Here is a 17,724-nt window from a genome sequence, read left to right on the forward strand (position 1 = left end):
CTGTGGTCCTTTTAATTCAAATCTCGCAAGGCAAAGGGAGGCTCCTAACCAGAGATATTCTCACAAGTGTCCCTAGGCTGCATATTAAGATGGTGTCACCATCCTGGAGTGGGGGCTGGGTGGTATTCAGATTTAACATGGAGCTCAGAATTCCCCTTGAGAATCCCAGTTTAGTGTGAAATTTATTGCAAATATCTAGCCGTTCTAACTGAAGAAAAACATTTGAAACCAGAAAGTATGTGGGCAAAACACCTGTTGAAATCATAAATCCAGAGAGGTGGTTGAGGACTTCGTTTGGGGAAGTGAAATGTCATGGCTTGGAGCTGTGAAAGCTTCATGTTTCATAGCTTTTATGCTGTCCCAACAACTAGCCAAACCAGAAGCAAATTATGGAAAGTCTGCATACACTTCCATACACTCAAAAATGCACTTACATTTATTAAAGGTTTTCTTGGTATAGAGTTTAGAGATTTATCCCTTTTGTTTCACCATGTTTCTTGGACCATTAATCATGGGGCAAAAATATCATGCCTTTTAAAAGTGGTATCTGTCTGTCCAAAGATGACAACTGGAAATAGGAGTGGGGAAAGACTTGGGTTTTGTAAAACATTAGTAATGTTAATTACTAAAAGGCTTTGGCCATGTATGTCAAAACATATACTGTCCTTTCCTACTTTCAGGAAACATTTTCTAAGAACAGTTGGGACCCCAACTTTATAACAAAGTTCAGTTCCCTTTAATGGAGAGCTGTTAGAAATGTCACCTTTCATTTTAGGAGAACCATACACACATTACATAAGGTAACAGTAACATCTTTCCTGGTAGCTTCCATGTCAACTTGGCCACACTATGGAGGTGGTTTGTTATTGCATTCCTTCAGCTCAGCCTTTCTCAACCTTTTGACCCTGGAGGAACCCTTGAAATATTTTTCAGGCCTGGGGGAACCCCTGCACATTCAGGCTCAAATAGAGGCCAGAAGTTACAAAATTATTATATTTGTTTCACGGGTAGGCCTGTATATATGCCTTAACAATGTTCTTAAACTAAAAATAAAGAATGAAACTTATCTCTTTAATGTGAAGTTGCCCGAATTTGAAATAATTTTTTAAATAAATCGTGATCTCCCAGGGAGCCCCTAGGGACCTCGCATGGAACCCAAGGGTGCCACAGAACCCTGGTTGAGAAACCCTGCTCCAGGTTATGTTTTTCAAGTTCCCTATTAGCTTACAGCCTTGATACTTCCTACTAGTTTTCAGTCCAAGTATTAACTAGGTGTAAACCTCTGTAGCTTCCTGAAATCAGCTCAAGTCATCTACATATTGCTTCCTAGCTGGGCATACACCATTCAGCCAAGCCTTAAATGTATCTCTGCTCTTCCTCCATAGGAGAGAAAGTAACCTCAGGTAACATTTCCAAAGTAGCACATACCCTGCCATGCCCTGGTCTGGGACACTGAGGAACTCCATGTTGTAATCAGGTGGCACCCTTGCCTTTGGCCGCCGAACCATGCTCTGTTTGGGAAGTGCGGTGGCCGGGGGTCCTTGTCCAGGCCTTCGGGGACCGCAGTAGGTCTGTTCCTGTTGTCTGCTGTTGTAAGGCATTTGAGCAGCTCCATTCCTGCAGATGTCTGATTGATTTCCTCCTAGAGGTGTTGTTGTTGGAATTATCAGAGGTCAACTCAGCATTGTCTCATGAGCATAAGGGGGTCTCTCTAGCAAATGCATCTCTATTGTGCTTGTGGGATGTTACATGGGTCACCTGATTTCCACTTCCCCCTTCTTCTTGGGCCTGGGGATTAACAATCTCCATTACCCTTCTGGCACACATGCAAGCAGGAGGTGCTGCAGGAATGCAGCCCTCCCCCAACCAGCCTCTGCTACCAAGAACCAGTGATGATTAATTGCTTTCTATTATGAACCTACCTGTATCCAGATCTATTGAGTAAAAGTAAGCTATCTCTATTTTCTTCATCCAACTACTATGTGAAGACTGAATTTATTTCTGAACGCAATTAAGCTTAATGTGCAAGTTCTCTTTTGGTTCACACTTCTACTCTGCAAGATTGCTGTTAGCTGCTTGGAGTTCTTTTATTAACCTTTAAAAAAACTCCATCAGGTATAACAGCAGTCTTATTAAACGATCCACTTTTTATAATACTAGCTTGTTCTGCAGATGTGCCCCTGCTGCTCCTTGCTTAGACTCTGGAGGAGATCAGAGATATTTTTTAAAGCAAGATATTCTTTTGTAGGAGACTTCATTCTTAAAAGTTTTAGTGGTCTCCCTCAAACTCTTAGAGATCCTAAGACCATGCAGGCTTGAAATGGTGAAACTGTAGTCTAACATACCTGGTGGATTCCAGCTGCTAAACTCCCTAGATCAGTGTTTCTCCAACTTGGCAACTTTAAGATGTATGGACTTCAACATCCTGGCTGAGGAATTCTGGGAGTTGAAGTCCACACATCTTAAAGTTGCTGAGGTTGAGAAACACTGGTATAGGGTGTAATAGAAGAGTCTTGAAAGCCCACCTCCTTCGTAATCTGCCTCAAAATAGTCTTAGAAGCTGTGCATAGTCTTCCTACCCCTTGGAATTGGTGGAGCAGCTCGGGATGGCGCTGAGCGCTTGGAATAATACCCTCTGCTTTGCTGGATTCCTTTCCTGGTTGGCTCTGTAGGATGAGAAAGACATGAGGAAAGAAAGGGTTGAAGGTGGAAGTTCCCAGGTGGCACTTTTTAGCTGGTGCTTGCCTTTAAATGCCCCAAACTAATACTGTATCTGCAGAAGCACAGCTTTCTCTCTGGGCAACCTGTGATTTGAGACCGCCAGTGAAAGTAGTTTTTCAAGTACTTCAGGCATATCTACAAAGCCCTTCGTTGGCATCGGGCCAGGCTATTTGTGGGACCGCCTATCTGCAATTATTTCCGCTCACAGCAAAACTAACCAGAAGACCATGCTCCAAGTCCCCTTCATTGCACCATCTCACCCTTTTGGACCCAGGAGTTGTGCCTTCTCTGTTGCAATGGCTGCTCTATGGAATGGCAACAGATGGTCCCAACCTTGCTAGCCTTTTGCAAGGCATTCAAAATCCAGCTATTCCCTTAGGCATTTGGGCTGGGAGGCTGAGCAAGCTTTGCTGGTTGATCGGTTTTTACGGTTGTCGTTCCTTTTTCTTTTGCAAGTTGGGAAATATATATTTTTTCCTTATAGTTTTCTGGAATGTTGGTTCAACTGTATTGTTTGAATGCTCGTACACATCTACAGGCATTGCTTTGAGATGGGTGGCCATATAAAGGAAATACATCGATCAACAGGGAAAATGAAGGAGAAAAATCTTCTGTGTGGCGAAGCAGAACGGAATGAAGAAATTCCACCCACTTCAAAGTTTGGCTAACATTAACACTGCAATTGTTTCGATGCCAACTTAGAGGTTTTAGAGGTTTTTAAAAATATGTATATTGGCATTTTAATGGATAGGTTTCCTTGTGTAATATTATTTATATATATATAATATTCATTATATAATATTCCCTATAACTAGGGATGGGAGAGAAGTTAGCTAAGCTGAATCCATATCTGTCTAACTGCCCTTTTTGAACACGTTTGAGCCAAAACTCAGTTATGCTTGCTTAATTTTTATTTTGCAGTGTCTTTTCCCAACAAAAAAGCAACATACTTTTGAAAACGCTTTGCACAAACGTGCATTCAAACAAAGAACATAAATAGAAAACCATTTGCCCAAACAATATATTAGGCAAGATTACAAAAACAGATTATGAATCTTTGGAGGAATATATATCAATGGGGTAAGATACCGTCTCCAAGGTGTGACTGCGGGGCTGACAAGCAAACTGTTAAACACATAATACAAGAATGTAAGACTAGAGCCTACGACGGGAACTTTGCTGATTTCCTGATGGCAACAGATGCTGCAAAAGACTATATTTGTAATCTTAATGTTTGTTTTTAGTTATAATTGCCCTATGACCAATGTACAGTATATTTGCTATATACCTTTTTATATTCCCAATTTTGTTTTAATATAATATATTTGTAATATGTATGATGTGCTGCCTTACGATAAACAAATAAATAATTTGGAGGAAGATGCATAATTCTGCATAGACTCTTGACTGCAAATGACTTTTTTTTTTTAAAAAAAGGCTCATCTTATAAAATAAAAATTGAGAAACTAAGAAGAAAGAATATGAGCAAATAGGCAACAAATGAGAAATGGAGAGAATCCAAAAATGGACATTTTGCTTATCCTCGGTTGAAACATCCCTCTGAGATGGGGGCATGGTTTTGAAATCTTAGCCTCTCTCACCTCACCGTCTCCTAGCCTCCAGCAAGCCAAAACAACCACCAGAAATTATTGACGCAGGTAGAGTACCCGAAAAGGCTCATCTGAATAGGTTCCTTCAATCTCAGAACTGGCCCCTTCCTTTTAGCCTCTTAGACAAGACTGATAAGCCTGACGCTTACTGGAATTCTTGGGCAGCCCGCTCCCAATGCTGACACAAAGATTTTTTCCTGATGATTTGAGAACAGCCACATTGCCTGGACCACCCATAAACGTCACTGTCCGGTTGCTGCCTCCGCCCCAGCCTTCCTTCTTCACACGGAATTGTAGTCTGAAGTGAGGAAAGAGGAAATCAGTCCGGGTTATAACACTTAAGATTTGCCGTGGTCTAGGGGAAAAAAAGGCGGGGGGAGGCAATGTCTAGTCCGCAGCCCTTCTTGTGCTACTTTTGGGGGCAAACTGAGCTGCCTTTGGTGATTCATCAGGTGGCGTCCAGGAGAGCCAAGATGGACCAAGGCACCGTTTTGCCCATCGGTAGGGCCGGCTTTGAGGACAGTGAAAAAGAACGACTTCTTTATGCAAACCAAAATTAAACAATTGTCACTGGATCAGGTGATGGCCATAAATGTAGCTTTCAAAGGAGATTAGACAACTGTATGGATGAGTGGGCCATACATGGTGAGCACTCATGAAGATCATTTATATGTTTCTGTTCTGCTGCTGGGGAAGACCAGTGAAGGGTTAATCACCAGGGTCATCTGTGGGGGGCCCCCACAAAAATTAAAGTGGCAGCCGCAGCTGCACAATCCAAGTTCTGCTTCTTGTTTACATAGCCATCTGCAAGGGGGTCAAAAAAGTCAAGATAGCCACCATTTCGGCCTTCTTGTCCCCTCCTTGCAGATACCCTTGTCCCCTCCCCCTCTCCTTTGGGGGGAGATGGGTGGTGATAAAAAGACTTAATAAATAAAATAAATAAATAATAAAAAAAGGATCTCTAGACTAAATGGCTTTTCGGTTTGATTAAGGAGGTTTTCTTTCTAGACTCAAGGGGCTTTCTACTTCCAATCCAATCGCTATGACTTCTACACGTACAATGGCTTTCGGCCTTTAGAGCAGAATCTGAAGACTGATGAATTTATAGCTAAGAGGAATGGCAAAAAAACCAAAAAAACCCAAAAACAAAAGCCAAGCATGCTTCTAGCTCATGGTTGCTGTGGGAAACACAGCAGTGGTTGAGAAGCTGAGAGAGGTTCTGAATTGGAAGCCCATTTTTGAGGCAAGGAACTGTTCTTGCTCAGAGCAGCCCTTGGCAAATAAATTAGGTTTCTGGCCAACCATCTTGGTCTGCTCACGTGTCACTGAAATGGAGTTTGAGCTTCCCTCGGGTGGCTTCTTCATAGCGTTTGCACAGAAGGCTAATGAGTTCTGTCTTGAAGATGGATTCCAGGAGTGTATCTGCCTCAGCTTCGTGCAAGATGAAGAAGTCATCCTGTTTCGTGCTGGGTAGCCCCAGAAGAAAAGAGCCAGGAGAACAAAAGGAAGGGATGTCAGTTCCCTGGAAAGCAGCAGAGATCCCCCAGAGCCCCAGGGGGGCCCAGCAAGCAGCAGAGAGTGTAGTGCAAATAAAGGGCCAGACGTGAGGAAAGGCGAACTGCAAACAGCAAAGCCAATCATCAGATCACTGGCTACGCTCACAGGGAACGTTCTGCCTGATCAGTTAAAGATTTGGCAGATGCCTGTCTTACACTGTGCAAAGCCTGGATAGCGCTAATTTTGGTTCGATTTTTTTTTTGCCCCTGTTGTGTCAACCTGGTTCATTTGATTTGTTTACGGTGTTGCCCAAACCTGGAAAAAGAGTGCAGTAATTATTATGCATCAGGTCGCTGGAGTTTAACTCTTTCCTAGAGCAGTTGACAAATGCTTTTCTGAAGCTGACCTTTCTCGGGCCTAGGAGCAGCTGATTTCTTGCCCTCTGCAAGAAGCAACGCTGATTTCCTTTCTGCTGCTAACAGCAGCTTGAGGTGAGCAATGCCTTTCAAGTCTCCGGTAGGGGAGGAAGTGATTAAATTGCCCCACCTTGCCCACTGTGGATGATATTACTATTATTATTATTATTATTATTATTACACAACAATGTGAAATCACAGCTGCCAGTCCTTTATTATTTTTATTATTTTATTATTTATCATTAATTTTATCATTAATTTTATCATTTATTTATTTAAAAACATTATATAGCTGCCCATGTCACAAACAAGAGACTGCGGGCGGTGTACAAATAATAATAATAATTACTATTATTCATCTCGCCTTTTTTGTCAACTCAAGGCAGTGGACATACAATACTCCTGCCTCCTATTTTCCCCACAACAACAACTTTGTGAGGTGGGTTGAGCTGAGAGAGAGAGCGGGGCTGGCCCAAAGTCACCCAGCCGGCTTCCATGCCTAAGGTAGGCCTAGAACTGGGATAATTATCACACACAGACACACACCCTACCGCTAATTGCATTCTTAGAAAGTTGACATGCCTCACATTTAAAAGAGGACTAGGGAAATTCATGATGGATTAGTAGTTATTTGCCACCAAGTTTAATTTCTCCAGAATTACAGGTAGCAGGTCTTAAACACCAGCCATTGGGAGTCCAAAGTGGAAGCAAACGATTATGCTTCAGCTTCATGCTTGTGAGTTTCCTGACCAGAATGCTGGGGGTGGGCTGTGGCTTGTTCCAAGGGACTCTGCTTATGTCCTTCATAACTCTCCTTATGTCCATTAACTCAGTTGCTAAGCAGAAAGCCCTACATTTAGTTCTTTATTATTTTTTTTAAAAAGTAGCTGAGCAAGGGAAGGGGTCTCTCTCTGGCTGAGACTGAGAAAAACACTGGCTGATCATAAAGGAAGATGCTGACCTAGATCAGCCAGAGTTTGACTTGATGAAATACTTGTAGTTTATTTAGACCCCATAGCTCAGCAGAGGGAAGACAGCTTTGGCATGCAAAAGATCCCTGGGCCACCCCCTCTCTAGGTTCCATAGATCTCCAAACCCCTACAGACAAAGCAGACCAAGGGTGGGGACCTTGTCTTCCTCCTGCTATTGCTAAACTACAACTCCCATCATCCCTCATCATTGGCCATGATGGCTGCAGCTGTGGGAGATCCATAGGTTCAGTGGGAATGGAGGGCAAGAAAGCTCAGGGGCACTCAGCATGCTTCCCTTTTATCACTAATACTCACTCGCAACTTGAAGAACAGGTCTTCAGCTGCTCAGTTCCTCCTCCCATTCCCAGTTGCCCCAATTTAAAAAAAAGTGAGATTGGTTGTCATCAGTTCAGATCTGAAGGTGGTTTGCTGTTGAGATGGGATAGGAACCCTAGCAATCACAAGCTGCAGGGACCAGAGAGAGGACTGCAGCAATAACACTTATGCCAAAGAAGGACTTTAGCAAGTGTGGTTTGGCTTGCAAGGACCAGCAGCTGCAAAAATCCCTCTTCCTCCAAGCTCTTAAGAGGAAGCAGCCCTGCTGTTTTTTATACCTCTGGCCCAATTATGTCTTGCTGCTGTTGGATGCTGGAAGAACCAACCTGAGGACTTTGCAAAGAGGGGGAAAAGCACCAATACATTTTGCAAAACAGCAGCAACATCAGAGAGATTCCAGCTCTGACCTTGGATGGGGTGGCACTTCCCCATTCAAGAGCAGCGTGCAACATGGGGGTCTTCCTGGACTGAAGGCTCCTGCTCAGTGGCTTTTTAAAAGTTTCCTTCTCACATTTTCCTCTTTCTCAGGACTGCACAATCTTTTCTGCAAATTCCCCCTTAATGGCTCACTTGTTCTTTCCCTACAGTATCCCCCAAAACAGCTCCAAAGTCCTTTACAGTTTAGGAGATGGAGAACAGGCTGGATGGTTGGATGGGCAGCTCTGTTTCTTAAACCTAAGAATTGCTGGGGCCCAGGGATGTCCACAGGGGCAGTTAAAAAAGTTAAAATGGTGGCTGTGAGCACATTATTGAAGCCCTGCACCTTTTTACATGTGTTCCAAGCAGGGCTTTGACCACATGGTCATGGCCACCATCTTGGCCTTTCTGACCACACCTGCTGGGGTTTCTTGAGCAAATGCTACCTGAAGCTGTGGCCTTGTTGCCTTTTACAGGGTGGGACTGCAGCTCACCTGAGAGACACTCCATTGATTCTTTGGACCTCCAACTTTTTCTTCAGCACCTCCCGGATCTGGCCCTTCTCAGGACCCTTTTTCACCTTCTCTCGGCCAATCATATACAGGTGTTTGGGTGTTAAGATGAAGTCCCGCTTAATGGACTGTGCAGAAGAAAAATAAAAGGTGGATGGCAAGAAGTGTGAACTCCTATAGCTGGTAATTACTGAGAAAACTTTTGTTGAAGTAGGAGGATTAAAAACAGAATGAATGAATGAATGAATGGAAAAAGGGAGGGGCAGCCTTGGGCACTGGCATCCAGACTGCCACTCTTTTATCTATTTTCATATATTCATATACTGCACAGCTCCCAAGAAGAACACAAAGTACAAAAAACAAAAATGGAAATGTCCAGTTTCATCAAGAAACTGTTAGCCCTTCAAGGTAGTCCCAACAAGAAGCACAACAATGAACACTAGCTCTATCTTCATTGTAAGGTGACATTTGCAGAATCTTGCAAGACTGAAGGTATTTCTCCCCTCCTTTCCTTTTACTCTCCAGAAAACTAGGGAGGGTCCCTTCTGAAATGCTTCCCATGTGCCCTCCCTCCTCCTGTAGGCTGAGATAGCTTTTGCATGAAGGTTGTCTAGTCTGAGGCTCTTCCTCCTGTCTCCCAAGGCCATTCCCACATACCATTACAAAAACCAAAACCAGCCAGCAGAATTGGCCTTAGAATTCTTAAGAAACGGATGATTGGAAAGTCACCAAAACAAGGTTAGGGCGACTGCCATTGTTGCTGGTAGTGGAACAGAACCTCCAGGTTCAATGGTAGTATACATTTCTCAATACCCTGTGAAGAATATAAAAAGCAGGGAAAGGCATATGGCCAGATGAACTGACAGTGGTTTTCTGCGATGCACCAAACGGGTCTTTGCTCTGATCTAAGTTGGCTCTTTGGAAGCACCCTGCTTCAGGCAGGAACCAAGAAAAAATTACTTGCCTTACAGGTGTCCAGAACAACAATTTCTGAAATGGAATTTTTAGGAGTTTGGGATCACAGTGTATTTTAAAGGTCTTCTAATCGAGTGTTTCTCAACTTCAGCATCTTTAAGGTGTGTAGACTTCAACTCCCAGACTGGGGGAATTCTGGGAGCTGAAGTCCACTCCTCAGCTGCCCAGAGTCACTTGTTTGAGATGGGAGGCTATAGAAAATGAATGAATGAATGAATGAATGAATGAATGAATGAATGAACGAATGAATGATGTTGCTGAGGTTGAGAAATACTGCTCTAGTCCAGCTGCTTGGTCAGTGCTAGCCCTTTGCAAGTATATAGCTTGGCAAGGATAGCATCCATGCCAGACACCTCTCTAATATTGGGTGAAATACCTCCTCATTTGCAGAGACATACATACAGTAGCATGCTTGGTATCATTGTCCTTTATAAGCCTCTATTTTTCCTAACTGTAAAATAGAGATAATAATAATTCAGATTTACTGAAAAAAAATTGTGAAGCTGTTTCAACAATCTAAAACTCTTGACCAATGCCAAGAATTCTTCCAGGTTTTGGAAAAAGAGGAAGGCACTGGAAGAGTAGCTTTTGGTTCTTCATCTCATGGTGGAAGATAAGCCTCCATCTTACCTTAAACCGCCTGTCGTACTTGGTGACCGAATCGGCAAAATCAATCCTCTCCCTTTTGCCCAAGAATTGGCGCAGCTCCGGTTTGTCTTCCATGCCCAGATAATCACCCACAAAATTCCGGTTGATGCTGTTCCGTCGTCTCTCTTTGAAGTTGTACAGGATATGGGATGCTGGATGGAGAAGGGATACCAGGGGAACAGCAAATAGGGAGTTCCAGGTGAGAACTATTTTTATTTATTTATTTACTTACTTACTTACTATCCCGCCTTTATTATTATTTTTTTTATAAATAACTCAAGGTGGCGAACATACCCAATACTCCTTCCTCCTCCTATTTTCCCCACAACAACAACCCTGTGAGGTGGGTTGGGCTGAGAGAGAGGGACTGGCCCACGGTCACCCAACTGGCTTTCATGCCTAAGGCGGGACTAGAACTCTCATACCACACCTGATTGGCTCTTGGGCTGAGAGGGAGGGACTGGCCCAAGGTCACCCAGCCGGCTTTCATGCCCAAGGCGAGACTGGAACTCTCAGTCTCCTGGTTTCTAGCCCAGCACCTTAACCGCTAGACGAGACTGGCTCTCTAACTAACCAAAAGGTCAGGGCTGTATTTAAAAAAACAAAAAAACAAAGCCTGCAACCAGGGCTGACTGCAGAGGTGGGGTGGGGTGGGGTGGGGCCAAAAAGGTCAAGATGGCGGTGGCAACTAGGTGATCAAAGCCTCGCCCCTTTCTTGTGTGCACTGCATGTAAAACAAGGGGTGAGGATTGAATTAGACAGTCACAAACACCATCTTAACTTTTCTACCCCTCCCCGCTTCAGATATCACTGTCTGCAAGTGAACCAAACTATATGCAATTCAACCACTGGAAAAATGCTTCTGTTTTCTACACTCTGCCTCCTTTTTCCTCTCTTGCAGAGTTTCTCAGCCGGGATTCCATGGCACCCTTGGTTGCGTGAGAGGTCCCTAGGGGTTCCCTGGGAGGTCATGATTTATTTTAAAAAATATTTCAAATTCAGACAACTTCACATTAAAGAGGTAAGTCTCATTCTTTATTTTCAGTTTAAGAACACTGTAAATGCATATATACAGGCCTACCCATGAAACAAATATAATAATTTTGTAACTTCTGGCCTCTATTTGAGCCTGAACGTGCAGGGGTTCCCTGAGGCCTGAAAAATATTTCAAGGGCTCCTCCAGGGTCAAAAGATTGAGAAAGGCTGTTCTATCATTTCCCCTGTTGTTGAATTTTAGTTTGCAAATATCTTGAGCTTCTTGCATTCTCTGGAGTGTGACCCACACTGATGGTTATGACTAATTACAATGTTATTGATCACTGGACAAAAGCTGCCCTGGATCTCACCTGCTGTTACTCTCCTTCATACCATCATGTCCTGAGAATAAGGGCCACTCTTACCTTCTTCTCGCATCTGCTCGTACTTCCTGATAGCAATGTGACGGCGCCACGCTTTCTGGATGACCCGGGCGTACCCATCAAACTTTCGTTCCCGAATCTCCTCTAGGAGGAAGAGCTGGCAGCAAAAAGAAAAATATCAAATGAAAGTGGGAGAAAGAGAAGGGGGAAAAAACTTGCATTTATGCTTTTTTAAAACTCCTGTCAGCCCCACCAGGTAGACCAGACCAAGAAAACAGCTCCACAGGAAAGCTAAAACTACTTTGATTGAGGTGGCTATAATAACAGATTCTTGCAAGTTGGATTGTGCTGTGCCTTCTCCCCTTCTTATGTGAATTAGGGAGGTGTCTATCTGAGCCTCTTCCAAATATTATCTCTCTGTGGTGGACTTAAGATATGCTTCACCCCTCGTCGCCCTATCAAGGAACCTTGCATATCTCCATCAAGGTCATCTTCCTTACTCTCCACCTTGTAATTTAGTTTACAGATTATATATTTACTTTTACTAAGGGCAGTTTATGTGACACCAACAATGCAAAAGGACACCACTTTCAAAGGAGTTAAGGTTGCCTAGCTTACCGACTCTGGATTCTTGACAAAAACCTTTGTGCGGCCCATCTGGTACTGATCCACATCCATGTTGACGGACCTTAACAAGTGCTGGACTCCTTGGCGTTCATCTCCTTGCCACTTCGGCCAGGTTTCTGGGGTCAGGATGGCATACCTTAAGAAAGGGAGCACATGTATGTACTCAGATAATAACTTCAAAGTGATGCTCACGTCAAAGGAGTCCATGACTATAAACCTAACCAGTTTTCTTCAGTGTCAGCAGGGTCTCTCTAATTTTAGTGGAGGAGGTGTGGATATGATGCTGGAAAAATGCTGTTACTTCCTTCATTCCATTTCCTCCCTTTCAAAAAATAATCTAGTTTTCTTCTCTTCTGTTTTCCCCCAGCCAAGGATTTAAGTATCTTAGAAAGGGTGGAAACATCCATTCCTGGTTATTGACAAAAGTCAATTCTCCATCATGCATTCCTGGCCATTGACAAAAGTAACTATCTGGAAGGAGGGTGGAATCACTTAGTACAAGAGGGTGTCTGCAGTTCCTGTGGTACTGAGTTAGGAGGCTGCAGAGGCGAAGAATTTGAACTGAGGAACAACTCCCTCTTTCCTGCTAGCTAAGACTGGCCACAAGGTTGATTCTCCACGTACTATGGCACAGGCTTTAGCTCAATCGTAGTACGACTGAGTGGCTCTGGGTTTTAGGGCCTCCTGGATCCAGTGATTTCTCCTCTTTAGTTCTGGATGGAGTTGTACTATTTCAGACAGAACTGAGCACAATCTAGGGGTCCTCCTAGACTCACAGCTCCTGTTTGAGGAGCAGGTGGCAGCTGTGGCCAGGAGGACTTCTGCACAACTTCATATTGTGTGCCAGTTGCCTCTCTTCCTAGACCAGGAGGCACTGAACATGGTCACTCATGCTTTGATCACCTCCAGAGTGGATTACTGCAATATGCTGTACATAGGGCTGCCCTGAAGAACATCCAGAAGTTACAATTACTCCAGAATGCAGCAAGCAATTGCTATGTGAGCAGCACTGCCTCCCAATAGGTTTCTGAGGGCAATTCAAGGTGCTGGTGGTCACCTATAAAGAACTTCATGGCATGGGACTAGGTTATTTGAGGGATTGTCTGTCTCCAGTGGCATCTACCTGTCCCATCAGGTCCAGCAGAAGGGACATGTTCTAGGTCCCATTGATTAGAGAATGTCATATTGTGGGACCCAGGAAATGTGTCACTGCACCAGCCCTTTGGAACACCATACTACCCAAGATTAAGTTGGCCCTTTGGAAAGCCCTCAAGACCTGTCTGTTTTCCTGGGCACGTGGGTTGGTAGATTAGTTGAGCCCATGAAGTACTGGTTGATTGGTTTCCTCAGTTGCCAATTTACGCTTCTTTGTTGGTTATTATTGCTTTTTATTTTGTTATTGTTTTGTATTGATATTTTAAAGTTGTTTAGCTGCCCAGAGTCACATCTGTGAGATGGGGGAGCTATATAAATTATCTAAAGTCCATCTATCAGTCTCTCTGGACATGGAGCTACAGCCCCCAATTCACAATAACAGCAATCTAATTTCTTACCTTTGCAGGAATTTATGAAACACTCTGCGATATGCAAATCCAGCTCGACGGACTCGGATGTTCTCCTTCAGTCCCAAGTATTCCACTTGGTGCTTCACCCTGCAAGACGTATGTGTAGCACAGCAGAGAGATCTAAGACCTACATCATTTTTATGAAAACTGCCAGTGGGGGGAGATGTCTTAGAGATAGAAAATGGGGCGAGTGGTAGAGGCAAGGACAATCAGCAAGTAACATGATTCACATTGGTATCTTAAATGCATTTTAAGAAGATTAAGTTTTGCTTTTGGTTCAGGGTTTTGATGGACATTTGTGCACAGTTGGTATCTCCTTCTCTCTTACCTACTCTCCTCCCAGTCTCGTGGCTTCTTCGTCTCGTTGGGCTTAATGCAACGGATGTAATGAGGTGTACACTTCATCAGCGTGTTCACAAGATCATTGGCCTGTTTCTGGGGAGACCCAAGGTTCTCGGTGTTATCCAATCTGTTGCTTAAATTCCAACATGTTTTGCTACAGATCACCAAGGATAAAACACTTTCCAAAGAGTAAAGAGGCCTTCAGAATTCTCCCTGTCAAAATTTCTCACTGAAGCTTGGAGTTTTGATGTGACCTGATCTTCCCCTGAGATATGATGATAATATTTGGGCTCCTTTTTGTTATGATAGAATTATGGGAATTGTAGAGGTGGAAGGGACCACAGGATCATCTAGTGAGAGTGATCCATAGGATTAGAAACCAGACTGGGAACCTATGGGGTTGTGATGTGGCTTTTTCTCTTTTCCAGGCCGAACTCATCCAGCTCTTTCAACAGGTATCCAGAGCATTTAAGTTTTCAGATCATTCACCATCTTTGTTATTTTCCTGGATGTAGTCCAGCTTACCAGGGTCCTTCTTCAAATGTACTGCTTAGATCCAGAACTTTACTGCGGATGTCACCTTGCTAGCGTAAAATAGAATGTAGCTTCTACTTCTCATGATCTGGATATCTTGTGTCAGTTCCTTTTGTTAATCTAGCCTGAGACATATCAGTGAACATGCAATGGTAGGCAACCTGATTTGAAGGAAATTCTGCCAAATGTCTACTGTCATCAGTTTTATCCAGCGCATTCATCCAAAGTATTCCCAGAACTGATCCTCCATAGATGTTTTGGGACTAAGTACTTCGAAAATGGTCTTGCTATCGTCCCACATATTTCAAGGAGCCAGTTTGGGAAAGCATTTGTGCCCCATCATTGTCATACCAGTGACAAGCTTTTATTGCCCTCAGCTGCTTCCTAGCATCAGCTGATGGGGAACAAATTAAAAAAAATAGATCTAACCCAGTGGAAATTTACCTTAATTTTGGTTCCAGCTGTAGTGGGCCGTCCTTTTTTGTCTGCATCAAGTTTTTCTGGGAAAAGCATCCGGATAAAAGAGCTAAGAAGGTGGAAAGAAAGTAAGAAAGAATTCGCATTTTGGAAATAGACATGTAAAAAGTGCACCACCGATTCAGACTAGGATTCCATCTAAGCTGGTATTCCCTCGCACTGTGTGGGGCAAAAAGGCAGTGATTCTCCCCTGCTTTGTTCTCAGACTGCCCCTGAATAAGTCAGTCTACTATCAATAGCTTTAATTGCCATACATTTCTCTACACTTTCCTCTTAATAAGAGCAAAAGAAGGCCTTGTTATGTTAGAACTTTTGCCGCTTTCTGAATGATGAAAGGACATTGTGCCACAAACTGCACCCCTTTGGGACATATGTGTGACCTTAGTACACATGTGGTATGTGCCTAGAAAAAGAGGTGGGGATTGCAGTGTTTATGTTTTTAAACGTTGGTTGTGTTTTATTTTGTTTCTATTTAATTGTTAGCCACCCAGAGTCATGTATAAGAGATGGGCAGCCATATAAATTTACGAATAAATAAATAACTTGTGACACCCTAAGAGACTGCTTTTGTCAGTCTGACCACCACCCCCTCCCCCTGCAAACAGTGCTGCATCTAGTCCAGATCTGGGAATTTTTTGCCTTTCTAGATCAATCTTCCCAAATTTGATTTGTGTTGGAACTACGATTCCCAGAATTCCAAGCTAGCATGTCCCATCCTGAGTTCTAACATGTCACATGGCACCAGTTTAGGCAAGCCTGCTTTATAAGTTATTGGAATAAAACTCTCATTCCTGACTTTTGGCCATGTTGGCTGATGGGAGTTGTAGTCCAAGAATACTCCAAACTCCTCTTCCTTCCTTCATTATATGCTTTTTTTTTTTTTTGGTAACAAGATGCCTCCGTGAAGCTTATCAGCAAGTATGAAAGATGAAAACTACGACCAAGTGGGGTTGGGGAGGAAAGCAGGGGAAAGAGACTCACAATTCACTGGTTTGCATTAGTTCTATTAGGTCCGTGAAAAGCACATCCCGATTTCTTTCACAAAAGCCGTTCACGTCATAGGACACCTGTGGTTAGGACAGGCCAACAGTTAGCATTTTTGCCACCTGTAAATCCTGTTAGGTCTGGTCAGCAGCATCTGTAATCTCTCACTGCTTTCTTCAGAATGAACCTCTCCACTCCCAGTCTAGCACCTTCTCCACCATACTACACGGGCACTTTGTGTGTGTGTAGATCTAGATCTAGATCCATAGGTAGGTAGATACAGGCAGTCCTCACTTAATGACCACTCGTTCAGTGACCATTCAAAATTACAGTGGCTCTGAATGAGGAGATTTATGACTGGTCTTCGTAGCTGCGGCCATTGCAGCATCCCCGCAGTCATGTCATTGCGATTGGGGCGCTTGGCCACCGGCTTGCAATTGCAACGATTGCAGCATCCCCCAGGCACACGATCCAAGCCGTCTGCGACCTTCACTGCCAGCTTCTGACAAGCAAAGTCAATGGGAAAGCCTGCAGGAGGTTGCAAATGGTGATCATGTGACATCATCCTTAACAACCATGTGGGATTCACTTAACAATGGCAACCAGAACTGCCACTACTGCCATTGTAAGTCAGTGCGGTCATGCGATGTTGCACTTTACGACTGCATCACTTAGCAATGGAGTTGCTGATCCCAATCACTGTTGTTAAGCGAGGACTACTTGTACATACACACATACACATATATTGGATCAGTTTAAACATAATTTTAACTGATCTGAAATCAGTTTACACACAAGCACACATATACGAATACACACATGTACAACCAACAGCACATCAGTACATCAGGCCTAGAAACTGGAGAAGCCAGACTGAAAGGAATAAGGAAGAGGAGCAAGGAAGGAAAATGGGGAGCTCGGGAGACCTTGCCAGCATAGTGGTGGATGATGAACCCTGCACTGGAGCCGTTGAAATGCTCATGGGTCCCCACGGCCGACTGGAGCTTCTGCAGCAAGGTCTGATCTGCCCCCTCGCCCTTCGCGTACACGGTGGCACAAACATCATCTAAGACGCTCATAATACCAGGAGGATTCTGGAGGGAGGCAAGAGAGACCAAGAGTGAAGGAATGAAAATACGGCTTCACCGTCCTGTCCAACAGGGAGGGTTGCTTGAGCCCAAACAGGGCAAATTCAGATTGCTTTTAAATTGGTTGTAAAATGTTTTGTTAATGAATGGACAGAAATGGGCTTTGGTTTCACACCTCTGCTTGTATGCATTCGTTATTCATTTGCTGATAGAGATGGTCTTATTTTTCCCCAGCTGGTAGCAAAAGTCTTCAGAGTGTTCTCTTGGCAATTGTCTTTTATCTGTCTCTTGTATCATTCTAAAGCAGTGTTTCTCAACCTCAGCAACTTTAAGATGTCTGGACTTCAACTCCCAGAATTCCCCAGCCAGCCATGCTGACTGAAGAATTCTGGGAGTTGAAGTCCAGACATCTTAAAGTTGCTGAGGTTGAGAAACCCTATTCTAAGGCATTAGAAATAGTAATTGCAGCCAGGAAACAAAGCTAAATTGGTCCCTACAGTTTCCTTTTTAGAGTAATGGCTGCCACCTTTTTTCTAGAATGCCCTAGAAGAACATACATTTCAGGCGCCTTCTAAGAAAACAAAGGAAAAGGAAAGTTTTAAATGAATTTCAGGGGGAAAAATGGCATGGATATGATTTCAATGGG

The 17,724-nt window shown here is 43.6% G+C and overlaps 1 protein-coding gene across 2 annotated transcripts in view; it reads right to left on the reverse strand.

Moving 5' to 3' along the window:
* MYO1F (myosin IF) overlaps positions 1-17,724 on the reverse strand; it is a 58,712-nt gene that overhangs the window by 2,222 nt on the left and 38,766 nt on the right. For both annotated transcript variants that reach the window (XM_063290792.1, XM_063290791.1), the window contains 13 exons: positions 16,917-17,084; positions 15,988-16,073; positions 14,974-15,055; positions 13,982-14,088; positions 13,642-13,740; positions 12,080-12,224; positions 11,504-11,618; positions 10,086-10,255; positions 8,463-8,608; positions 5,651-5,797; positions 4,481-4,629; positions 2,580-2,666; positions 1,429-1,642 (listed from right to left, as the gene is read on the reverse strand). In XM_063290792.1, the coding sequence (XP_063146862.1) occupies positions 1,429-1,642; positions 2,580-2,666; positions 4,481-4,629; positions 5,651-5,797; positions 8,463-8,608; positions 10,086-10,255; positions 11,504-11,618; positions 12,080-12,224; positions 13,642-13,740; positions 13,982-14,088; positions 14,974-15,055; positions 15,988-16,073; positions 16,917-17,084 (1,715 nt within the window). The remainder of the gene's footprint in view (positions 1-1,428; positions 1,643-2,579; positions 2,667-4,480; positions 4,630-5,650; positions 5,798-8,462; positions 8,609-10,085; positions 10,256-11,503; positions 11,619-12,079; positions 12,225-13,641; positions 13,741-13,981; positions 14,089-14,973; positions 15,056-15,987; positions 16,074-16,916; positions 17,085-17,724) is intronic.

This window comes from Candoia aspera, chromosome 1 (assembly GCF_035149785.1).
Source record: "Candoia aspera isolate rCanAsp1 chromosome 1, rCanAsp1.hap2, whole genome shotgun sequence".
NCBI classification, from domain to species: Eukaryota; Metazoa; Chordata; class Lepidosauria; order Squamata; family Boidae; genus Candoia; species Candoia aspera.